Source organism: Corvus cornix, chromosome 1 (genome assembly GCF_000738735.6).
Source record: "Corvus cornix cornix isolate S_Up_H32 chromosome 1, ASM73873v5, whole genome shotgun sequence".
In the NCBI taxonomy this organism is placed as follows: domain Eukaryota; kingdom Metazoa; phylum Chordata; class Aves; order Passeriformes; family Corvidae; genus Corvus; species Corvus cornix.
The window spans coordinates 16,762,402-16,779,827 of NC_046332.1; the positions used below are offsets into that span (position 1 = coordinate 16,762,402).

Genomic DNA, 17,426 nt, shown 5'->3' on the forward strand with positions numbered 1-17,426 from the left:
GCCAGGTTGGTCGGTACAAATGAATGGGTCTGCTTCATCTCCTCACCAGAAGTAGGATCAGACAATCAGACACTCCCAGGTCCCTCAACCATCCTATTGCCCCCCCAATCCCCAGCCCCACAGCACCCCAACACTAAGCAGGGCAGGAGTGTTTATTCATGAGCCCCATGCCTGTGGGGGACATAGCTTGGGGACATCCCATGGGGAGGCACAGGGCAGCTTGGTGACCCCCCTGACCATCTACTCCCTGCTCCTGCCTGCAGCCCCTCCTGCTCAGAGTGGGGCCAGGAGGGTGAGGGGCAGCAGGGCCAGCAGGATGGAAAGCAGGGAGTTTGGGGGAGCATTGCCACGGGCGTAATATTGGGCAACGGCAACATTGGGGTTCCCCTGCGCAGGATCGAACCACATCTGGATGCAGCGACCGCTGCCACGGTGGTGGGATGTGTAGCGGTAGGAGCCAGACCAGATCTGCTCGCAGAGTGCAGCCGCCGTGGGGAACACAAACTTGAACTTCTGACACATGGCACCCTTGGGACACTGGTTGGTGCCTGGGGTGGGGCAGAGGGTGAAGTGGGGGCTTTAGGAAATGGAGGGTGATGCTCCCCTGCGCATGGGGTGCAGATGGGTCCCCACTGGCATTGCTGGGGAAGACAGAGTTGATCTCAAGGTGGCACAGGGTCAATCACCACATCCCACACCCCATGAGGACCCTCACACCCCCTGACCCACTCACATGCACAGGGGATTCCCACCTGGCTGCCACCCCCACCCCATGGGGACCCTCCACCCACAGACCCACTCACAGCCACCAGGGAAGGTGGACACAACCTCCCCTGCAGCAAGATGGAGGGTGACTGGAGACCCACAAGAGGGTCAAGGCATGATAGGGGAGTGCCCTGAAACCCCCACTCACCTGTAGTCCAGTTCCAGCCCTTGTGCCAGTTGACCTTGCAAGTGACAGCATCCTGGCAATCCTCCCACCACTGCTCGCAGTCCTCCTGGCACAGTGGCACATCCCGGATCCGCTCCTTCCGCCAGCTGTTGTCTGCCTGCAGGGCCCCCAGTTTTCCCCAGTTCACCCCAGGGATCCTGGTAGGTGGGTGAGGGGGGGGTCTGCACCTACCTGGTCGATCCATGGCCCCAGGTTGGGGGAACACTCATAGAGACACGTGTCCTGGATGAAGTGGCGCTTGCACTTCTCTGGCATGGCCCCACAGTGGTCCCAATTGAAGTTGTACAGGTAGGACTGGTCCTGGTGGGCTTCCACACTGGTGTTGGCAGTGCAGCAGGCATTGTCCTTCCAGAGGACACACTGCACCAGGGCAGCCAGGGCTCAGCTGGGACCCATCAGGACCCACCAGGGTTCAGCTGGGACCTGCTGTGGGTCCGTGGAAAGCACCAGTGCCCACAGGTGGGTGACACTGGGTTATGGAATTCATGTCAGGGCACAGAGCCCCCCAGCCTCCATTCTGGTGACCCCACAGCGAGTGACACCAGTGGGTGCTGGCGCAGTGGGTGAGGACCGTACCTGCCCATAGAGCTGCCCCTCAGGGCCAGGCTCTGTTTTATGGTGCTTGGCATCCATGCAGACGTTGAGCAGTGAGTCCTGCGCCACCGCCACTGCTGCGCTGGCAGCTGGCCAGGCCACCAGCACCAGCAGAGCTAACACCGCTGCCATTGCTCTGCCAGGGCGACAGCCGGTCAGGACGGCAGCACTGAGAGACACAGAGACAGCAGGGACAAAGTCCCCCACTGTGCATGTGCGAGTGTGGCAGCACTGGTCACTGCCCAGGACCACCAACAGTGGGGTTAGGGATCTTACCTGGGGGGTGCCAGGGGTCAGGGCTCTTACCTGGTGGGAATCTGGGCTCCAGGTGCTATGGGACAAGCGCAGCTCATCTCAAAGGTCGTGGCGCAGCACAACCCTTGGCCACTGATCACGGGACGTGGGAACGCGATGGATTGGGCAGCACTGAGGGCACGGAGGAGACAGTGCACCCCGCCCTGGCACCCCGCTGTGTCATGGATTGACACTCGTGCCCATCCTGGCCCCCTCAGCCCTGCATGCAGCTGGGATTCATCCTCCTGGCGCCAGGCTGGGGCCAGCACCAGCCAAAATCCACCTGTGGTTGTTTTTCCTCCCCTCCCGTGGGAGGTGGCCTGATTCCCTGACACCAGCACAAGGGGCAGGACCTGGCCCCCCAACACCACAGGGTGCCTGTGAGTGAGCCGGGGGGTAAGAGATGTTGCTGGTGGGGACAGGTACCCCTGTGGGGTCACAGATGGCCAAAGGGTAAAGCCAAGTACCCCTCATTGAATTGCAGATACTCCACGGGATCACAGATGCCCCATGGAGGGGAGAGCAGATACCCTGGGGGAGAGCAGTCACCTGTGGCTCGGGGGGGACAGAAACCCTCCAGTGTCAGACATGCCTTGGGGCGGGGGGCAGGAGGGGGGGGGGGGGAAGATATCCTGGAACACATGATGGGTGGGCGAGACATGCCCCGGAGGTCACAGATGCCCTGAAGACGGGGGAAGATACCTCCTCACAGGTGACAGATACCCCCACCCATGGACGGCAGTTGCCCCCAAAGGAGCAGATACCCCATGAGGATCACAGATATCTCCCCACTGGGGTCACTGGTACCCGTGGGGGTCACATACCCACCATTAGTCACAGATACCCCAAGGGAGGCACAGGTATTCCGTGGGGATCACAAATACCTCCTCACGGGGGTCCCCGATCCCCCGGGGTTCCCAGATAACTCCGGGGGTGGTCAGTTTCGGACGCACGGGGGGGGGGGGGGGGGAGGGGGAGCCATCACCTGTCAATCAGAGGTCGCCCCGCCCCCGGGCGGTGCCCCAGACCCACGCCCCGCCCGTTCTTCCCCCTGCGGGCCTGGCCCCGCCAGACACAACCCCCTCCCTCCGCGCATGCTCCGTGCGCTGGAACTGGTTCCGGGTTGGACTCCACTTCCGGCTCGGCGGCCGGCGCCGGCCTGGCGCTGCTCCCACCATGTCTACGCTGTTCCCCTCACTCCTGCCCCGCCTCACCGAGTCCCTCTGGTTCAACCTCGACCGACCGTGCGTTGACGAGACCGAGCTGCAGCAGCAAGAGCAGCAGCACCAGGCCTGGGTGGGCACCGGGGCGGGGGGAGATGTGGGGCCGTGGGTTCGAGTGTCAGGAGGCCGGGAGCGGGTTCGGGGCTGGGGAAGCGGCCCTTCCTCCTTCAGCGGGCACGGCCGCGGTGCTCGTTGCAGCCCCGAGGCAGTGCCTGGGGTGGGGGGTCGCGGGGCTCCTCCGGTGCGTCGCTCCCCCGCGTGTCCATCGACTGTGCCCGTTCTTCAGCGTCCTGTGCCGGTGTTGCCGGCTCGGGCACCGCTGGTCCCGTGTCCGTGATCCGTGTGCCACCCTGGCTCGGTGCGGGCTGTTCCCGGAGCTCCCCGTTTACTGTGTGCGGGTTAATTAATAAACTGCTGCTGAACTGAGGCTCCTGCACCAGCTGCCAATTAATTAATTAACTAATCTCCCGAGGGAGTCGAGGAGCGATTTCTGATCCTGGTAACTGACAAGTGTTTGCGCTATGAGCGTGGTCTGGTGCTGCAGTGCCCCGACTATGGGGGGGAATATCTATTTGATTAAAGTTTTTAAAAAACCCTCAGTAATTAAGTTTTTATAATTAAATAAAAAAGTTTAAATCAATTAAAACCCCAGCACTTAGAAGAGGTTCCAGGTCCCTCTGGGTGGGAGGTGCTGACGTATTTTAATTGAGCTTTAATTGTCTGGTGTGTTTGTGTTTGTCTGGCTGATGAGGTGCCTCAAATTTGATTCTTTTTTGATAAAGAAATACATAAACTTTGTGTTTGAGCTCCTCACACCACATATGGGGACACCTTGAACCTTCTCAGCCCCAGAGCATCATCGGGACCACCCTGCCTGGTGCCAGGGTGTTCAGGCAGATGTCTGTAGCTGCTCTTCCCTGCCTGGCTGGGGGATGCCAGGGAGACAGCAGGACTCCGTGAGCAGCTGCCAGCTGGAAATAGGCATGGTCAGGAAGCGACACAAGCCAGCAGCTGAGATGGAAGGGCCTGTTTGCCAGGGTATTGTGGAGCTGTCGGGGTGCTCACCCACCTCTCTCCCTTCCCCAGCTCCAGAGCATCGCTGAGAAGGACAACAACTTGGTGCCCATAGGAAAGCCAGCATCCGAGGTGGGTGTGTGGGCTGGGAACTGGGGGGTTGCCACAGGGCTTGAGGGGCAGATGGGATGCTGGAGCTGTTGTGTCCACAGCACTATGATGAGGAGGAGGAGGAGGATGATGAAGATGATGAAGACAGCGAAGAGGACTCAGAAGATGATGAGGACATGCAGGATATGGATGAGATGAATGATTATAATGAGTCTCCTGATGATGGGGAGATCAATGAGGTAAATAGACCCCAAAGTAGGGGATGTGCAGTGTGTGGGACCCTGAGCGTGAGCTCTGGGGGCTGTCTTCGATCCTTCACTCCCTCTGTTGGGTTCTCTCTGGTGGGGGATCTCAAACCTCTTTCTTTCCCAGGTGGACATGGAGGGGACAGAGCAGGATCAGGACCAGTGGATGATCTGATTCTGCCACGACCGCACCAAACTGGAGGCTGGGGTAGAGCCTTTGCCCACCATGGCTCTGGGGGACAGTTCAGTGAAGCTCCTCCTGCCATAGATGCTGTGTAGGATGGGGGGCTGAGAGGGAAGCCCCCCAGGGGAGCCAGAGGGGAGACTGCCACCTGGCACATTGGAGCTGACACATCTTTTCTAATAAACTCAGTTTTCAAGAAAACAACCCCAAATCTGTGTGAGGCCACCAGGGCAGGCAGGGGGTGCCACCCAGGCAAGTGCAGGGCTGCTCCCCACCATCCACTGGGGTGACTGGCAGACCTTCCTGTGCAGTGCAGGCAGGAGCGCTACAGGGAATGAGCCACGTCATTACCACCCACTGCACCCCACCACAGACCACAGCAGCCACCGTGTTTCCTCCAGAGCCCATGTTGAGGCTGAGGCGGGGGTTGGGGACCTGGTACTCCCGCAGTAACCGTGGCCACTACAAGGCAGGAGCTTGCCGCCTGCTCAGCAGGTACCGGTGTAGCGGAGCTCGGCAATACCATCAGGAATGGCGCGGAAGTACTCCAGGCTGGCGCGGTGCACCTTGCAGTGGTATTTGCCGCAGGTCTTGGCGTACTGCAGGAAGTGGGGTGCCCCAGGGAAGAGGACATTATCGGCAAGGATGGTGGCCCCCTCAGCCAGCAGCTGGTGGCTCTCCAGCAGCCGTAGGTCCCTCAGGTAGCAGCGTTTCCAGTGATCCATGAAGACCAAGTCGGCTTTCATCAGGCCATGCTTCTCCCGCAGGTGGGGTATCACCTCCTCTGAGGGGCCCACGATCAGCTCCACCTGTGCTGCAGCACCCTCAGTCGCTGGGGCAGCGTGTCAGGGTGCCCACCCACCACCCTGCTTCACAGGGTGGTGACGGGTCCACATGGGACAGGACCTTTCTCTTCCCACATATGCTACCCAGCAGGTGCTGCAGTCCCTGCCACAGCAGCAAAGGACCCCCACCCATCTCCTCCCTGGTTTCAGGTGCAGACCTGGGCTTTCTCCCAGTGCCCGGGTGCTCACCGTCTGCTCGCTGAAGCCGGCCAGGCGGATGACCTTCTCAGCCACGGCAGCATGTCGGGGGTCCCCCTCGATGGTGTAGAGGCGGGCACCTGGGGGCAGCCCTTGTGCCAGCAGCACGGTGCCATAGCCACAGTACGTGCCCAGCTCCAGCACCCGCAGTGGTGCCCGCTCCAACAGCACCCGCTCCACGATCCGCCCTGACATGGCATGTGCCTCTCAGCACCCACAAACCTGCGCCACCCAAGCCCTGGGCAGGACGAAGGTGCCAAGCAGTTTCCCAGTGCCCAGAGGAATGGAGGAGAGCCATGCCAAAAATGCCACAGCTAGGTCGCTGATGCCATAGCCATACCAACAAAGCCATGGCTGTGCTAGCAGTGCAATGGCCATGTCAAAGGTGCCAGAATCATGCTAATGATACTATGGCTATATGAACAATGCCACCGCCATGCCAATGGTGCCATGACCACACCAACCCTGTAATGGCTATGTCAGTGCTGCCATGCCTGTGCCAGTGGTGCTGTGGCCATGCTGGCAGTGCCACAGCCATGTCATTGGTGCCATGGCCATACTAATGGTTCCATGGCCGTGCCCAGTGTCATGCCCAGTGTGGTGTGGGCAAGCAAGGGTGGCACTCACCTTTGTCAGGCCCCACACAGCTGAGGTGCTCACAGTGGTAGCACCACTGATCGAAGGTCTGGAGGATGTGGTGGGGGTCCCCAGGGATGGCATGGGCCAGCAGGTACTGGAAGGCACGCTGCTCCCGCGAGGTGCCGGTGAGCCGGTCCCGCAGCCAGGCCACCAGCACTGCCCGGTACAGCAGCATCAGGTAGTGCCGGTATCGGATCAGCAGAGTGACAATGAAGGGGAGGAAGGCCAGGGCAATCACCGGAGACACCATCACAAGCGAGTGAGGCTGGTGATTTCAGCACAGTTGCTGAGTTGATTTTGTTAGTTTCCTACTTATCTTGGGAGTTCTGCCAAATGGGAAGTTCAAAGCACCCTTTGTGTCCACTATCAGTAGCATAACCTTGAGCCCAGGCTTTGAAAATCTCCCCTGTGCAGAGATTGTTGAAGCATGTGAGCCCTAAACGATAATGAGGCAAATCTATCCCATCACAGGGGACGCTGTGGTGGGGCATCCTCCCAGAGTGCCAGCCTCACAGCTCCCACTCATGCCACGAGTTGGCTGTGCTGTGCACCCCCTGGAAGTACCTCTCCCTGGGCTCCAGTGCTGCTGGGCCTGCAGGGCTGGGGCACCCCAGGATGCTGTGGGGGTCCCTGTGCCAGGGCTGGGGAGTGCTGGGAACCCATCCGCTGGAGTCCTGATATTTGGGTTGGCAGGGCTGGCATCTCAGGGGGTTGGGCTGCTCTGAGGGGCACCGTACAGCACAACCCCTTACACCCCCCTTGGTCCAGCTTTTCTGCTCCCACCCCCCCATATCCTGCACCTCAGACCCTGCTTCCCACACCCTGCTCCCCACACCCTGAGCTGTTGGGGGTCCCCAGCCATGGCAACAGGATAGGGCAACGGGAGTGGCACCTACCTGTCCTCACACTCCAGGCAGGCAGCGGCAGGCAGTCCTGCGTGGAGCCCTGCTGCCACTCAATTATTGATGGTGTCACCTCAGCTGCAGCTGAGAGCTCCAGTTACCAGCTCAGTGGGGCTGCCAACGGAGACGGGGCCAGGCTGGGACAGGGAGGTGGTCCTGGGCTGCAGAAAGGGGCCTGGGGCTGGGGTGCTGATACTGGAGCCTGGGGTACCAGTACTGGAGCTTGGGCCCCAATACTGGTGTGTAGTACTAGGAGCTGTGGTCCTGATACTGGAGCTGGAGTCCTGTCACTGTGCACTGAGAACACTGGGTACTGGAAACACTGGGTAACAGGAGCACAGGGAGTCAGGAGCACTGGGCACCGGGAGGACTGTGAGCCAGAATCAGTGGTCTTTGGGGACACTGTGGGGCCTGGGACCATGGGGGTATTGGGAGCACTGGGGGTGTGGAGGGTTGGGGCACTGGGATCTGTTGTGGTTTAGGAATGGTACTCCCCTGTTCAGTGCCCCCACCGAGACCCTGAAAACCATACCCATTCTCTCTCTCCCCCACTTTCCTCTCCCTCTTCCTACAGCAGCAGGATGGAGAGGAGAATTGGAGGCGCAAAAGGTAAAGACCTCAGGTTAAGATAAGAACAATTTACTGTATATAAGAAAACTAACAGTAACAGCAACAATACTAATGACAGGGGGTACAAGAAAAGAAACTATTCACATAGAAGACCCCCTTCCTGACAACAGACAATACCAGATGGCTCCCTCTGCCAATTTCCTTGACAATGAGTTGGTGTATGACAATGGTGTGCTCTGTACAAACTTGTGCCACAAGGATTGTGTCCACTGGACACCTGGTCCTACAGGGGACTGCTCATTATTTGAATCCCTACAGTAGATTCAACCCCCAGCACAGCTCATTCTCTCCAAGATACTGGATACCTTGCTCCATGGTGTTCCAACTTGTCTCGGTGCACTACTCGATCACCCTTGAGAGAATGCCTTTCCCTCGTGCTTGACCTGAGAGTTTCTGTCCTCTTCCCAATCCCCTTGTCAATATTCACATCCCAGCACAGGGATCCCAGCTGCTTGGCTTCACTACCATCCAGTTCCATATCAAGGGCTGGGATATCCCAGCACTGGAGCAGCCAGGTCACCAGGGGCTCATCTAACTGGCAGCTGAAACCTTTTCACACATCTTACAGCTCACCTGGAGACATGGATCAGGTGATTTTCTCTGGCCCTGCCTCCTCCTCCTGTTCTGAGGGTGCTGATTTTTCATCGCTCACTAACTGAACTGATCTTGTCTTGGATTCCCTCTTCTGTGCAGGGGTGACTGCTTCCAGCGTGGGTTGTTCACCAGATTCAGCTGCAGGTGGTGTGGCCACGGTGCCTGTTGCTCTGTTTCCTCCTCCTCCCCGAGGGTGCTCTCTACTGACCACCAATGTCCAATAAAGAGTAGCCAGGGCCCAACACACTGCAGTAAGCTACTCACCTCTGGAGTTGCCATAGCATACTCCTTGCAAATATTCTGTCACTTTATCAGGGTCCTGGAGTTGTTCAGGGGTGAACTCCCAAACCACTGGAGCAGAGAATTTCTCAAAAAATTGGCCAATTTTCTTGTACATTCCATGCCGCTCATGACTATTCCCCCTCACGACACGTCTCTGAATGGCCGCCTTGGAAATCTCTGCTCTGCCTCCAAACATGACTCTAAACAGTGTGGAGCGCACTGAGACATAGCAGACATCGCAACAAGAACGTGCTTTCCTTAACATCCAAAGGCAATTCAAAATTCTGAAAAGCTGTTGCAACAGGCCCAAAGGAGGAAAAGGGGGGAAAAAGGGGGAAAATCATCCTTCCCCCATTCCCCCCACAGACTGGGTACAAGTATTAATGGACTCCCAAAGGTAGTGCTGAAGTAAGGGCAGCAGGAGAGCAGCACAGAATACACATCCCAAAGTACCCTCATTGCCCTTGATGTTATCATGTCATAAACTCATATCCACAGTACAGCAACAGAGCAATGCCGATCCCTGTCCCTGCTCTGTAAAAGGTCACCCTGAGGAGCACATACAGGAATACATCCAGGGTTAGGCACCATACCCACGTGAACGGACCAAGCAACATTGTGACCAGTGGCTCTGGACCTAATACAGCAAATGCTGAGATCAAGTTTGTTTCCAACCTACTCTGGACAGATCTATTGTTATCTCAACCCTCAGTGCCCCACACTGGGCGACAAATAAGGACAGTCATGGTTTAACCGCAGCCAGCAACCAAGCCCAATACATTCGCTTGCTCCCTCCCCATTAGCAAGATCAGGGAGAGAATTGGAAGAATAAAGCTGGAAAACTCGTGGGTTGTGATTGACACAGACAGATTAATAGGGAAAGCAAAGACCATGCACACAAGCAAAGCAAAACAAGGAATTAAGTCACCGCTTCGCATGGGCAGGCACCCCCCACTTTATATTCTGAGCACTGGAAGCACTGGGAACAGGGGGACACTGGGAACACTGGAGGTACCGGGAACAAAGGCGACATGGGGACCACTTGGAACTCTGGGAGCATGGGGAATGTGGGAACACTGGGAGCACTGGGAACACTGGGGACAGTGGGAGCACTAAGGGTGTAGTCCCAAAACAGGTTCTTCCCCCAGTGTGCAAGAAATGAGGTATTTGGTTATTTACAGTTGTGCACAGAGAGGGGGGTTGGGGAACCAATCTACAAAGCCAGCACCACACCTATTGAAACTTTTCACTATTTATACATTTAGCAAACAAAACTATTTTTCATTGGCTGTGAGTTACCTAGTTCTGTCATTAATTAGTGTTCTACTTTCTATTGGTTATATGATTCCCATGCTTTGTATGTTAATTAGTCTGCATGCACAGTCTTTCTCCCCTTTTGTGTTGGTGGATCTCTTGGGTCAGTGCTTGTGAATCGGTGGTCCCAGTGCTAGAACTACCTGTCAAGTGTCTGAGTTGATTTCAGCACAGTTACTGAGTTGATTTTGTTAGTTTCCTACTTATCTTGGGAATTCTGCCAAATGGGAAGTTCTGCACCCTTTGTGTCCACTATCAGTAGCATAACCTTGGGCCCAGGCTTTGAAAATCTCCCCTGTGCAGAGATTGTTGAAGCATGTGAGCCCTAAACCGTAACAAGGCAAATCTATTGACAACGAATTTATCCTTCAAACATCTGGACATCAGGAACATTGTCCCATTGGGACACTGGGAGCACTGGAGGACTGGGAACACTGGAGACATTGGGAACACTGGGACCACTGTGGCACAGGGAACTTGAGGGCACCAGGTACATGGGGACACTATGAGCACTGGGGACACTGGAAGCACTGGGAGCACTGGTAACATGGGGAGTGTTGGGGGACTGTGAACTTGGGGGCATTGGAAACACTGGGAACACTGGAAGCACAGACAACGTGGAGCCCTAGGAACACGGTGTCTGAGCACGGGAGCGCGCCCGGAACACACGGGGAGCACTGGGGGGAGGGGGCGGTGCACTGGGAGCAGACACGTGACCGCGCACTAGGCCGCGTGACGTAGCCCACGTGCGGGCACCGCCCCGTCCCACGTGACACCACGCGCGCCCCTGGCGGCGGGCGCGGCCGTGCGCGCGCGCGTGTGTGTGTGTGTGTGTGTGTGTGTTCCCCGCCGCTCACGTGACCGGGGTGACTCGGCGCTCACGTGACCGCGCGGCGGGGCCGTGCCGGAGCCGGGGCCGCGCTCGCCATGGGCTGCTGCTACAGCAGCGAGGCCGAGGCCTCCGACCAGGTGGGCCTGGCGCCGGGGGGGACGCGAGGCCCGCGGCGGGGGCGGCGCCGGCGCCGGGAGGGACGCTCGGCCCCACTCCCGTCTCCCCCGGGGCTGCCCGGTCGCGGGGGGGGGGGGGGGGGGGGGCAGGCGGCGCGTCCCCGGTGAGGGCCTGGCCCTTCCCCGCTCCCGGGGCCCTCTGAGCGCCCCTCCCGCCTGTCACCGCCTTCGTGTCACTCGTTCCTCGCGTGTCTCGCGCCGCCTCGTGTGTCCCCCTGGTGCCGCGTGGGGGCTGGAGGCGGGGGCTCGGGGATCGGCCCAGACCCTTCCCCCGTCCCGCTGCAGGTGTAAGTCCAAGGCCTCAAACGGCGCCGGCGGGAGCAGCGCCAGCTTTTCCTTCTTGGGACAGCCTGACTGCCGCGAAGCTCAGGGGCCGGGGCAGAACTGGGGCTGTCACCTGTCCCGCGAAACTTAATCTGCGGGTGCGGTGAGAGCTCGGCTGTGATAGCCCGTCCCCGGGGAGCCCAGCCGGCTCCCACTGTGTCGTGAGAAAGGAAGGAGAAGGGCCTGGCCTAGAGTATCGCAGCAGCATTTCCCAGCAGGAGAAAGGGGAGAGGAAGTTTCTGGCTGGAGAGGAGCTGGAGATGCCACCGACGGCACGTGTGGAGGAGTGGCTGCACTCCCAGCCCACCATGGGTCACAGGCTGAGCGTCCTCTTGGGACAAGACAGACATGGAAGGGCTTGAGCATGTCCAGAGAAGTGAACGGAGCTGGAGAAGGGGCTGGAGCACAGGGAGGAGCTGAGAGAACTGAGGGCCTCAGCCTGCAGAAAAAGAGGCTCAGGGATGACCTTCTTACTCTCCATAACTCCTTGACAGGAGGGTGCAGCCAGGTGGGGGGGTCTGTCTCTGCTCCCAGGGAACAAGCAACAGGACATGAGGAAGAGGCTTCAGGTTGTGCCATGGATGGTTTAGGTCAGATATTTGGGAAAATTTCCCTAAAAGTGTTGTACAGCCCTGGCACAGGCTGCCCGGAGCAGTGTTGGAGTCCCCATCTGTGGAGGGATTTAAAAGCCATGTAGACTTGGCACCTGGGGACACAATATGGTGGTGGGTTTGGCAGTGCTGGGAGAATGGTTGGGCTCAGAGGGCTTTTCCAATTTTACTGATTCTATGATCCTGTTCTCTTGCGTGTTTGTGCCCATGATCTCCCTATTGGGCTCTTCTCACAGCCCCTGCAGCACCATTCAGAAAAGCCAGAGGATTAAGGGCTGAGCTGCAGCTCTGCACCTCCTGGAGTGAGTGGGGAAACATGCCTCTGGGAACCCCCCACACCACGGTGTCCCTGGGCTGTGGCAGATGGGGCTCAGGTGAGCCCCCCACTGTTGCAGGGTGGGGTGTCTGTGGTGCCCAGTCAGGAGTGGAGCCACGGTAGATCGTCATTAGCTGCAGGGTTTTCATGCAGGTCGATGCTGGCTGCAGACTCCTGCCTGCAGGATTGGCCACTCCAAATGTGCTGCCCGATTTCAGCCACACTTGCTGTCCTTGTGGCTGGGGGGACTTCAGCTGGGAAAAAGCAAAAGAATTGGGTAAAGAGGTGCCTGGCCATTGCCCCAGCAGCGCTGAGGCTGTCCTGGGTTACACTGGGATGCACAGGGAGCCCTCCTGGCAGGTGGAGGGTGAGACTTGCCTCATTCCCTGGGGTTAGTGGTGCTGATGTGGGGAAGCTAGGGCTGATTTTCCTCTTGCCTTTCACTTAGGAGGAAGAGACAAAGCGGCTGCTGGAGCCGGCAGCCAGCCCACCCAACAAAAGTGCTGAATGGAGCGGAGCAGAGCTACCACAACCTCCCGTCGGCACGCACCGATGAGCAGGCCATGCTGTCCTCCATCCTCGCCAAAACAGCCATGTAAGTCTCAGGCCATGCCCATGGGGCAGGCAGCATGCCTCGGAGACCAGTGGTGACCCTGGATGTGGCATGCAGCTGGGGGGCTGCCTGGCTATGGGCCCCGGTGATCAGCCATATGTGCTGAGGGCAAGGGAGGAGCTGTGGCAGAGCCCCCTGTGTCCCTCTGCCCTCAGACAGCCCCTTCCCTCAGCTTTGAGCCCCATGGGAATACAGATGTGAGGTGACCCCTCAGCTGCTGGGTTGGAAATAGGGGCAGGGTTTGGATAAGAAAGTGAGTCCATGGGGATGTGGAGAGGGTGGCTGGGGGGGCAGCAGCACTGTATCCCCTTCCAAGGAGGCTTTTCCTCAAATGCATAGGGGCAATGTGGGGAGAGGCCTGTGTCCAGCCTGGCTGGGAGGGCTTTGGGATGCTTGAAGGCCCCTCTGCTCCCTGCCTGGCATTGGGGAGCTACTGGCCACTCGTGTGTGTCCAACATGCAGGGCCACAGCAGCTCTGAGTGCTACTTTGCTGTGGGGTGCACACAGTGGGGCTGTGGCAGGGCCCTGGGTAAGAGCCCAGTTCTTCTGTGAGCCCAGGGCTCGGTACCGGGGCTCTCAGGACATCTGCCAAGTGCATTGTCCTCCCAGCAGTCCCTGCTTTTTTCCTCAGGTGGCTGCATGCCAAGGTCCCCAGAGCCCAGACCAGCCCCCAGCTTCCTGCAGATTCTGCCTGCCTCTGCCCCAGGGCAGCTGTGGGCAAACATTCCCTGGCATTTCCCTCCTGGAGAACAGCCACTCCAGCCTGGCACACTTGTGTCCAGCTGGCAGCATTCACTGGGCGAGTTTGGCCTTGAGATGTTTGTTTTGAGGTGCTGGTGGGTGCTGGATTTTGTCTGCCCTGGTCAGAGGATGCTCTGAGATGGGGAGGGAACTCAGGGGGAGCAATGAGCCTCCAGTGGGAGCCACTGTCTTGTGTCTCTGCAGCAACATCATCGACGTGTCGGCAGCAGATTCCCAGGGCATGGAGCAGCACGAGTACATGGACAGAGCCAGGCAGTACAGGTGGGACCTACGCTTCTCCCCTGGGGTGCCCGCAGTCCCTTCACAGCCATGTGTGTCCCTGGGCAGGTCCCAGGGGCTTTGGCCTGGCCTCAGCATGTAGTAGGGCTGTGGCGTCTTGGAGAGCAGGGTGCAGCCTGCTCAGGGAAGGCCCATGGCAGTGCAGGCAGCAGAGCCCAGGACAAAGGGTTCCTGTGTTCACCCAGCCCTTGGAGCAGATGGTGGGGGGCTGGATGTGACTGCTTCTGCTTGACAGGTTCCTGTGTTGGAGAGCTGGATGCTGGGAGTGCAGCACCACTGCTCTCCCTTTCTCCCCCTGGGGGTGCAGCACCCATCCTCTGGGTGTCCCCATGTCTTGGCATGGCACTGATGTTCTCTGCTCTCCCCTCACAGCACACGGCTGGCCATGCTCAGCAGCAACCTGACGCACTGGAAGAAGCTCCCACTGCTGCCGTCTCTGACTAACCAACCGCACCAAGTGCTTGCCAGTGACCCTGTCCCCTTCGCAGACCTGCAGCAGGTGAGCAGGGCTGGGGTGAGCCCTGGGCCCCTGCGATGCTCCCCAGAGACACATCCTTATCCTAGAGGAGCAGTGGTGCCCTGCTGGCTTGCCCAGAGCTCTGGCAGGACTTGTTAGAACTGAGGGCAAAGCCTAGGTCAGGTTTAAGGCCTTGTTAGAGCTGGGGGCAAAGCCCAGAACAGGCTTAGGGATTTGTTAGGGCTGGAGGTTAATCTCCTGCAATAGTTTATTTGGGATAACCAGGAGCTGCAGGAGCCATCGGTGACGCAGCCGTGTCCTTGTGCCCGCAGGTGTCCCGGATAGCTGCCTACGCCTTCAGTGCGCTCTCACAGATCCGTGTTGACGCCAAAGAAGAACTGGTTGTACAGTTTGGCATCCCCTGAGCCTGCCCCCACCACCTCTGCTCCACCGCTTTGGGTTGTTTTTGATTTTTTCCCTATTTTTTTCTCTTTATATCCCTTCCCTCCCTACGGTGCTGCCACAGAACTTGGACAGATACCCTGTTTCCTACTAAATGCCAAGGCGCCCATCATTGGCACATCGAGCCCACCTGCATTGCTTGAGGCTTTCTCCTCCTCATGGGTGGGTGGGTGGGTGTGCGTGGGGAGGAGGCTGTGTCAGCTGGACGCTGCCTTGCACAGGGATGAGCACAAAGGGAACAGCCGGTGCAAGAAGGCCCTGGTGTGGGTCAGCACTGTGTGCCAGGTCACCAGGATGGGTGGGCTGGAACCAGGCAGATGTGATGCTCTGTGTGGGGCCTGGTGGCTCCAACACCATCCCTTCTCATTTTTACATGTTTAGACCTTTATTTTGGTTTTTGTGTTGGTTTTTTTTTTTTAATTACTATTATTTTTTGCCACAGTAGATAAAGCCACGTTCATCCAGTGCCTGTCTCCACTGTTCTCCGTCGCACACAGCATGGACGTGATGGGGGAGCTGTGCCATGGTGGGGAGGGGTACACACATCTGTCTGTCCCTTGTCACCTCTTCCATCGTGTCCCACAGGGCCAAGAGGACAGGGGGACAGGGAATGTGTGATGACCCACCCTTAAGGGGAAGGAAGCACCTAAGATTTTGTAGCGGGTTTGGTTCTGTAACCAGGCGGAAACACCAATTTAGTGTAGTGGTTTGGTCCAAAATACTCATTACTGTTTACCTTCTGTGAGATAAGAATTAGGAGAAATGCAAAGCAGGCACCAACCTTGAAAGAATATAAAGAAGTTTATTAACAGACCTAAAAGAAGGAAAAAAAAAACTGTACCACACCTTCAGAGCTCTTCTCCTCCCCCCACCTTCCTCCCTTCTCCCACTGACAATGTAAAAAGACAACCCTTAAGATGTTCAGTCTGTTTACCACTTCCATAATAACCTTGTTCAGTCCATTTAGAAAGAGAAGTCTCTTCTTGCTTGTGCTATGAAAACATTATGACAATGAGACAGCCGCCCACTTCCAAATATTGTTCAGTCCATTTAGGAAGCGGAGTCTCTCTGCTCTCATGTGAGTCCCTTCCCCCAGCTTGCAGCTTTTCCCACAACTGCTTTCGAGGGTCCACTCTTGAAGTTTTTTGGGGTACAATTTTAAGCTTGAGCCATTCAGAAACAAAAGTTCTCTTCACCCATCTCTGGGAGCATTTCATCTCTAAGAACAGAGGCCCTTCTCCTTCCCTGGGAGCAAAGGGTCTTCCTCATCTTCATCTCTAGGACTATCTCTGGGAGCATCTCTAGGAACTGAGGTTTTCTCCTTTCCCATTTGGAGCAAAAGTCCTCATCTGGTCCATCTCTCCCTGTCCAAACTTCTCATGAAATTACAGCTGCGTCAGCATCTGCCTATCTCAGCGCAGGTGCTTTTGCTCACGAGTTGAACACTCCACCCCCCATATCTTCATGGAATTACAACGGGATACTCTGATATATCATAGCTTCACAACAGAATTTCAGCTTTAAGCATCTCCTCTTTCTCTTCCCTCAGGTTTTCAGCTCTTCACAGCAATAAAAGGGTTAATCTCATCTCAGCCTTGCAGCTGGAATGTGGCTTATCCCAGTGGAGAGTGGGGGGAGCTGGGCTGCTCTGGCTTCCCACAGCAGGGCTGTGGGGGGGTTCCGCGGGCGGAACCGGGCCCGTCAGTTCCAGGATGGCCGTGGCCCGGCCCGGCCTGGCCCAAGCAGGGCCTGGGCCGCGCCCACTGGCCCCCACACGGGCCCCGCAGCCACCTGTCCCAGCGCCGGAAACGAGAGAGAGCTTGGAGGGGGAGTTTGTCTATTCTTAAGTGTGGATCACAGAGGCGGTCACAATTTTAAGTGGCTTAAAGAATTGTCCATATTCTAACTGGCCAGCTGATAGGTTCTGTCAGGTCATAGAGAAAGCTGTAAGAAGAACATCACTTCCAAGACTTAGCTTGCTAACCTATGACAGATTTATAAATGCTTGTGGTTGGAAGGAATGTCAAAAGTCAGAGGGTTTGCAAATAATCAAGAGTTTTATTAGTAAATTACACACTTGGCATGGAAATTGCAGGGTACCTTTTTATGGATAGGTTTCCCCATCCTAAAGATGGATTTCTTGTTTTCTATGCAAATTAGCCATCATGCAGTCTGCTCTTTCAGGTCTTCCTGGAAATGGGTCGGAGGGGTTTGGGGGTCTTTGGTGGTCTTAATCCCACCCTATAGTCCATGCCTGCTTCCTGCCACTCATTCCTGTGCTTATGCTGTACTGTCTTGTGCTTATCAGCAGGAACTACAACAAGGATTTTTTTCCGGTGCTGGCCTATCTCACCTTGCCCCCCTTCTCCAGCCATATCTTGTTCTTTCTCATGGTGTGTTAATATCAACAATCCTTGTTTATTACCAACAGTCCTTGATTGGTTCAACAGCCATCCAGTATCTGTATTTGAGACATACAAGTTAGCTCTCTTATATTCTGGGAATAGAATGCTCTGTGAGACTTTGGACTGCAGTTTATAGGATCATAAGAGATGATCCTATGCAGATCATAG

General features: G+C 57.0%; 4 protein-coding genes across 5 annotated transcripts; 2 read left to right on the top strand and 2 right to left on the bottom strand.

The window, feature by feature from the left end:
- Window positions 1-134: 134 nt before the first annotated feature.
- On the bottom strand, window positions 135-2,434 carry LOC104686974 (folate receptor gamma-like). Of its 2 annotated transcripts, none has more exons than XM_019283714.2 (5): window positions 1,853-2,434; window positions 1,529-1,682; window positions 1,124-1,312; window positions 914-1,049; window positions 135-548 (listed from the first exon to the last, which is right to left on the bottom strand). In XM_019283714.2, exons 1-5 carry the CDS (start codon window positions 1,897-1,899, stop codon window positions 274-276), a joined length of 801 nt encoding a protein of 266 aa, XP_019139259.1. In that variant the 5' UTR covers window positions 1,900-2,434; the 3' UTR covers window positions 135-273. The 2 variants fall into 2 exon arrangements, with proteins under 2 accessions (XP_019139259.1, XP_010394085.1); XM_010395783.3 differs by having other exon boundaries at window positions 1,529-1,715; window positions 1,853-2,432.
- A 511-nt stretch (window positions 2,435-2,945) lies between these two features.
- ANAPC15 (anaphase promoting complex subunit 15) lies at window positions 2,946-4,821 on the top strand. Its single transcript, XM_039564137.1, has 4 exons — window positions 2,946-3,136; window positions 4,150-4,209; window positions 4,290-4,427; window positions 4,561-4,821. The coding sequence occupies exons 1-4, from the start codon at window positions 3,017-3,019 to the stop codon at window positions 4,606-4,608; spliced, it is 366 nt and encodes a 121-aa protein (XP_039420071.1). The 5' UTR covers window positions 2,946-3,016; the 3' UTR covers window positions 4,609-4,821.
- Window positions 4,822-4,872: 51 nt separating this feature from the next.
- LOC104686975 (transmembrane O-methyltransferase homolog) lies at window positions 4,873-7,041 on the bottom strand. The gene is made up of 3 exons (XM_010395784.4): window positions 6,288-7,041; window positions 5,652-5,848; window positions 4,873-5,426 (listed from the first exon to the last, which is right to left on the bottom strand). Exons 1-3 carry the CDS (start codon window positions 6,547-6,549, stop codon window positions 5,106-5,108), a joined length of 780 nt encoding a protein of 259 aa, XP_010394086.2. The 5' UTR covers window positions 6,550-7,041; the 3' UTR covers window positions 4,873-5,105.
- Window positions 7,042-10,833: 3,792 nt separating this feature from the next.
- Window positions 10,834-15,318, top strand: LAMTOR1 (late endosomal/lysosomal adaptor, MAPK and MTOR activator 1). Its single transcript, XM_039565251.1, is given in 6 exon segments — window positions 10,834-10,990; window positions 12,729-12,776; window positions 12,778-12,875; window positions 13,839-13,916; window positions 14,307-14,433; window positions 14,724-15,318. Coding segments are annotated over 6 exon segments (486 nt in total). The 5' UTR covers window positions 10,834-10,948; the 3' UTR covers window positions 14,817-15,318.
- Window positions 15,319-17,426: the final 2,108 nt, after the last annotated feature.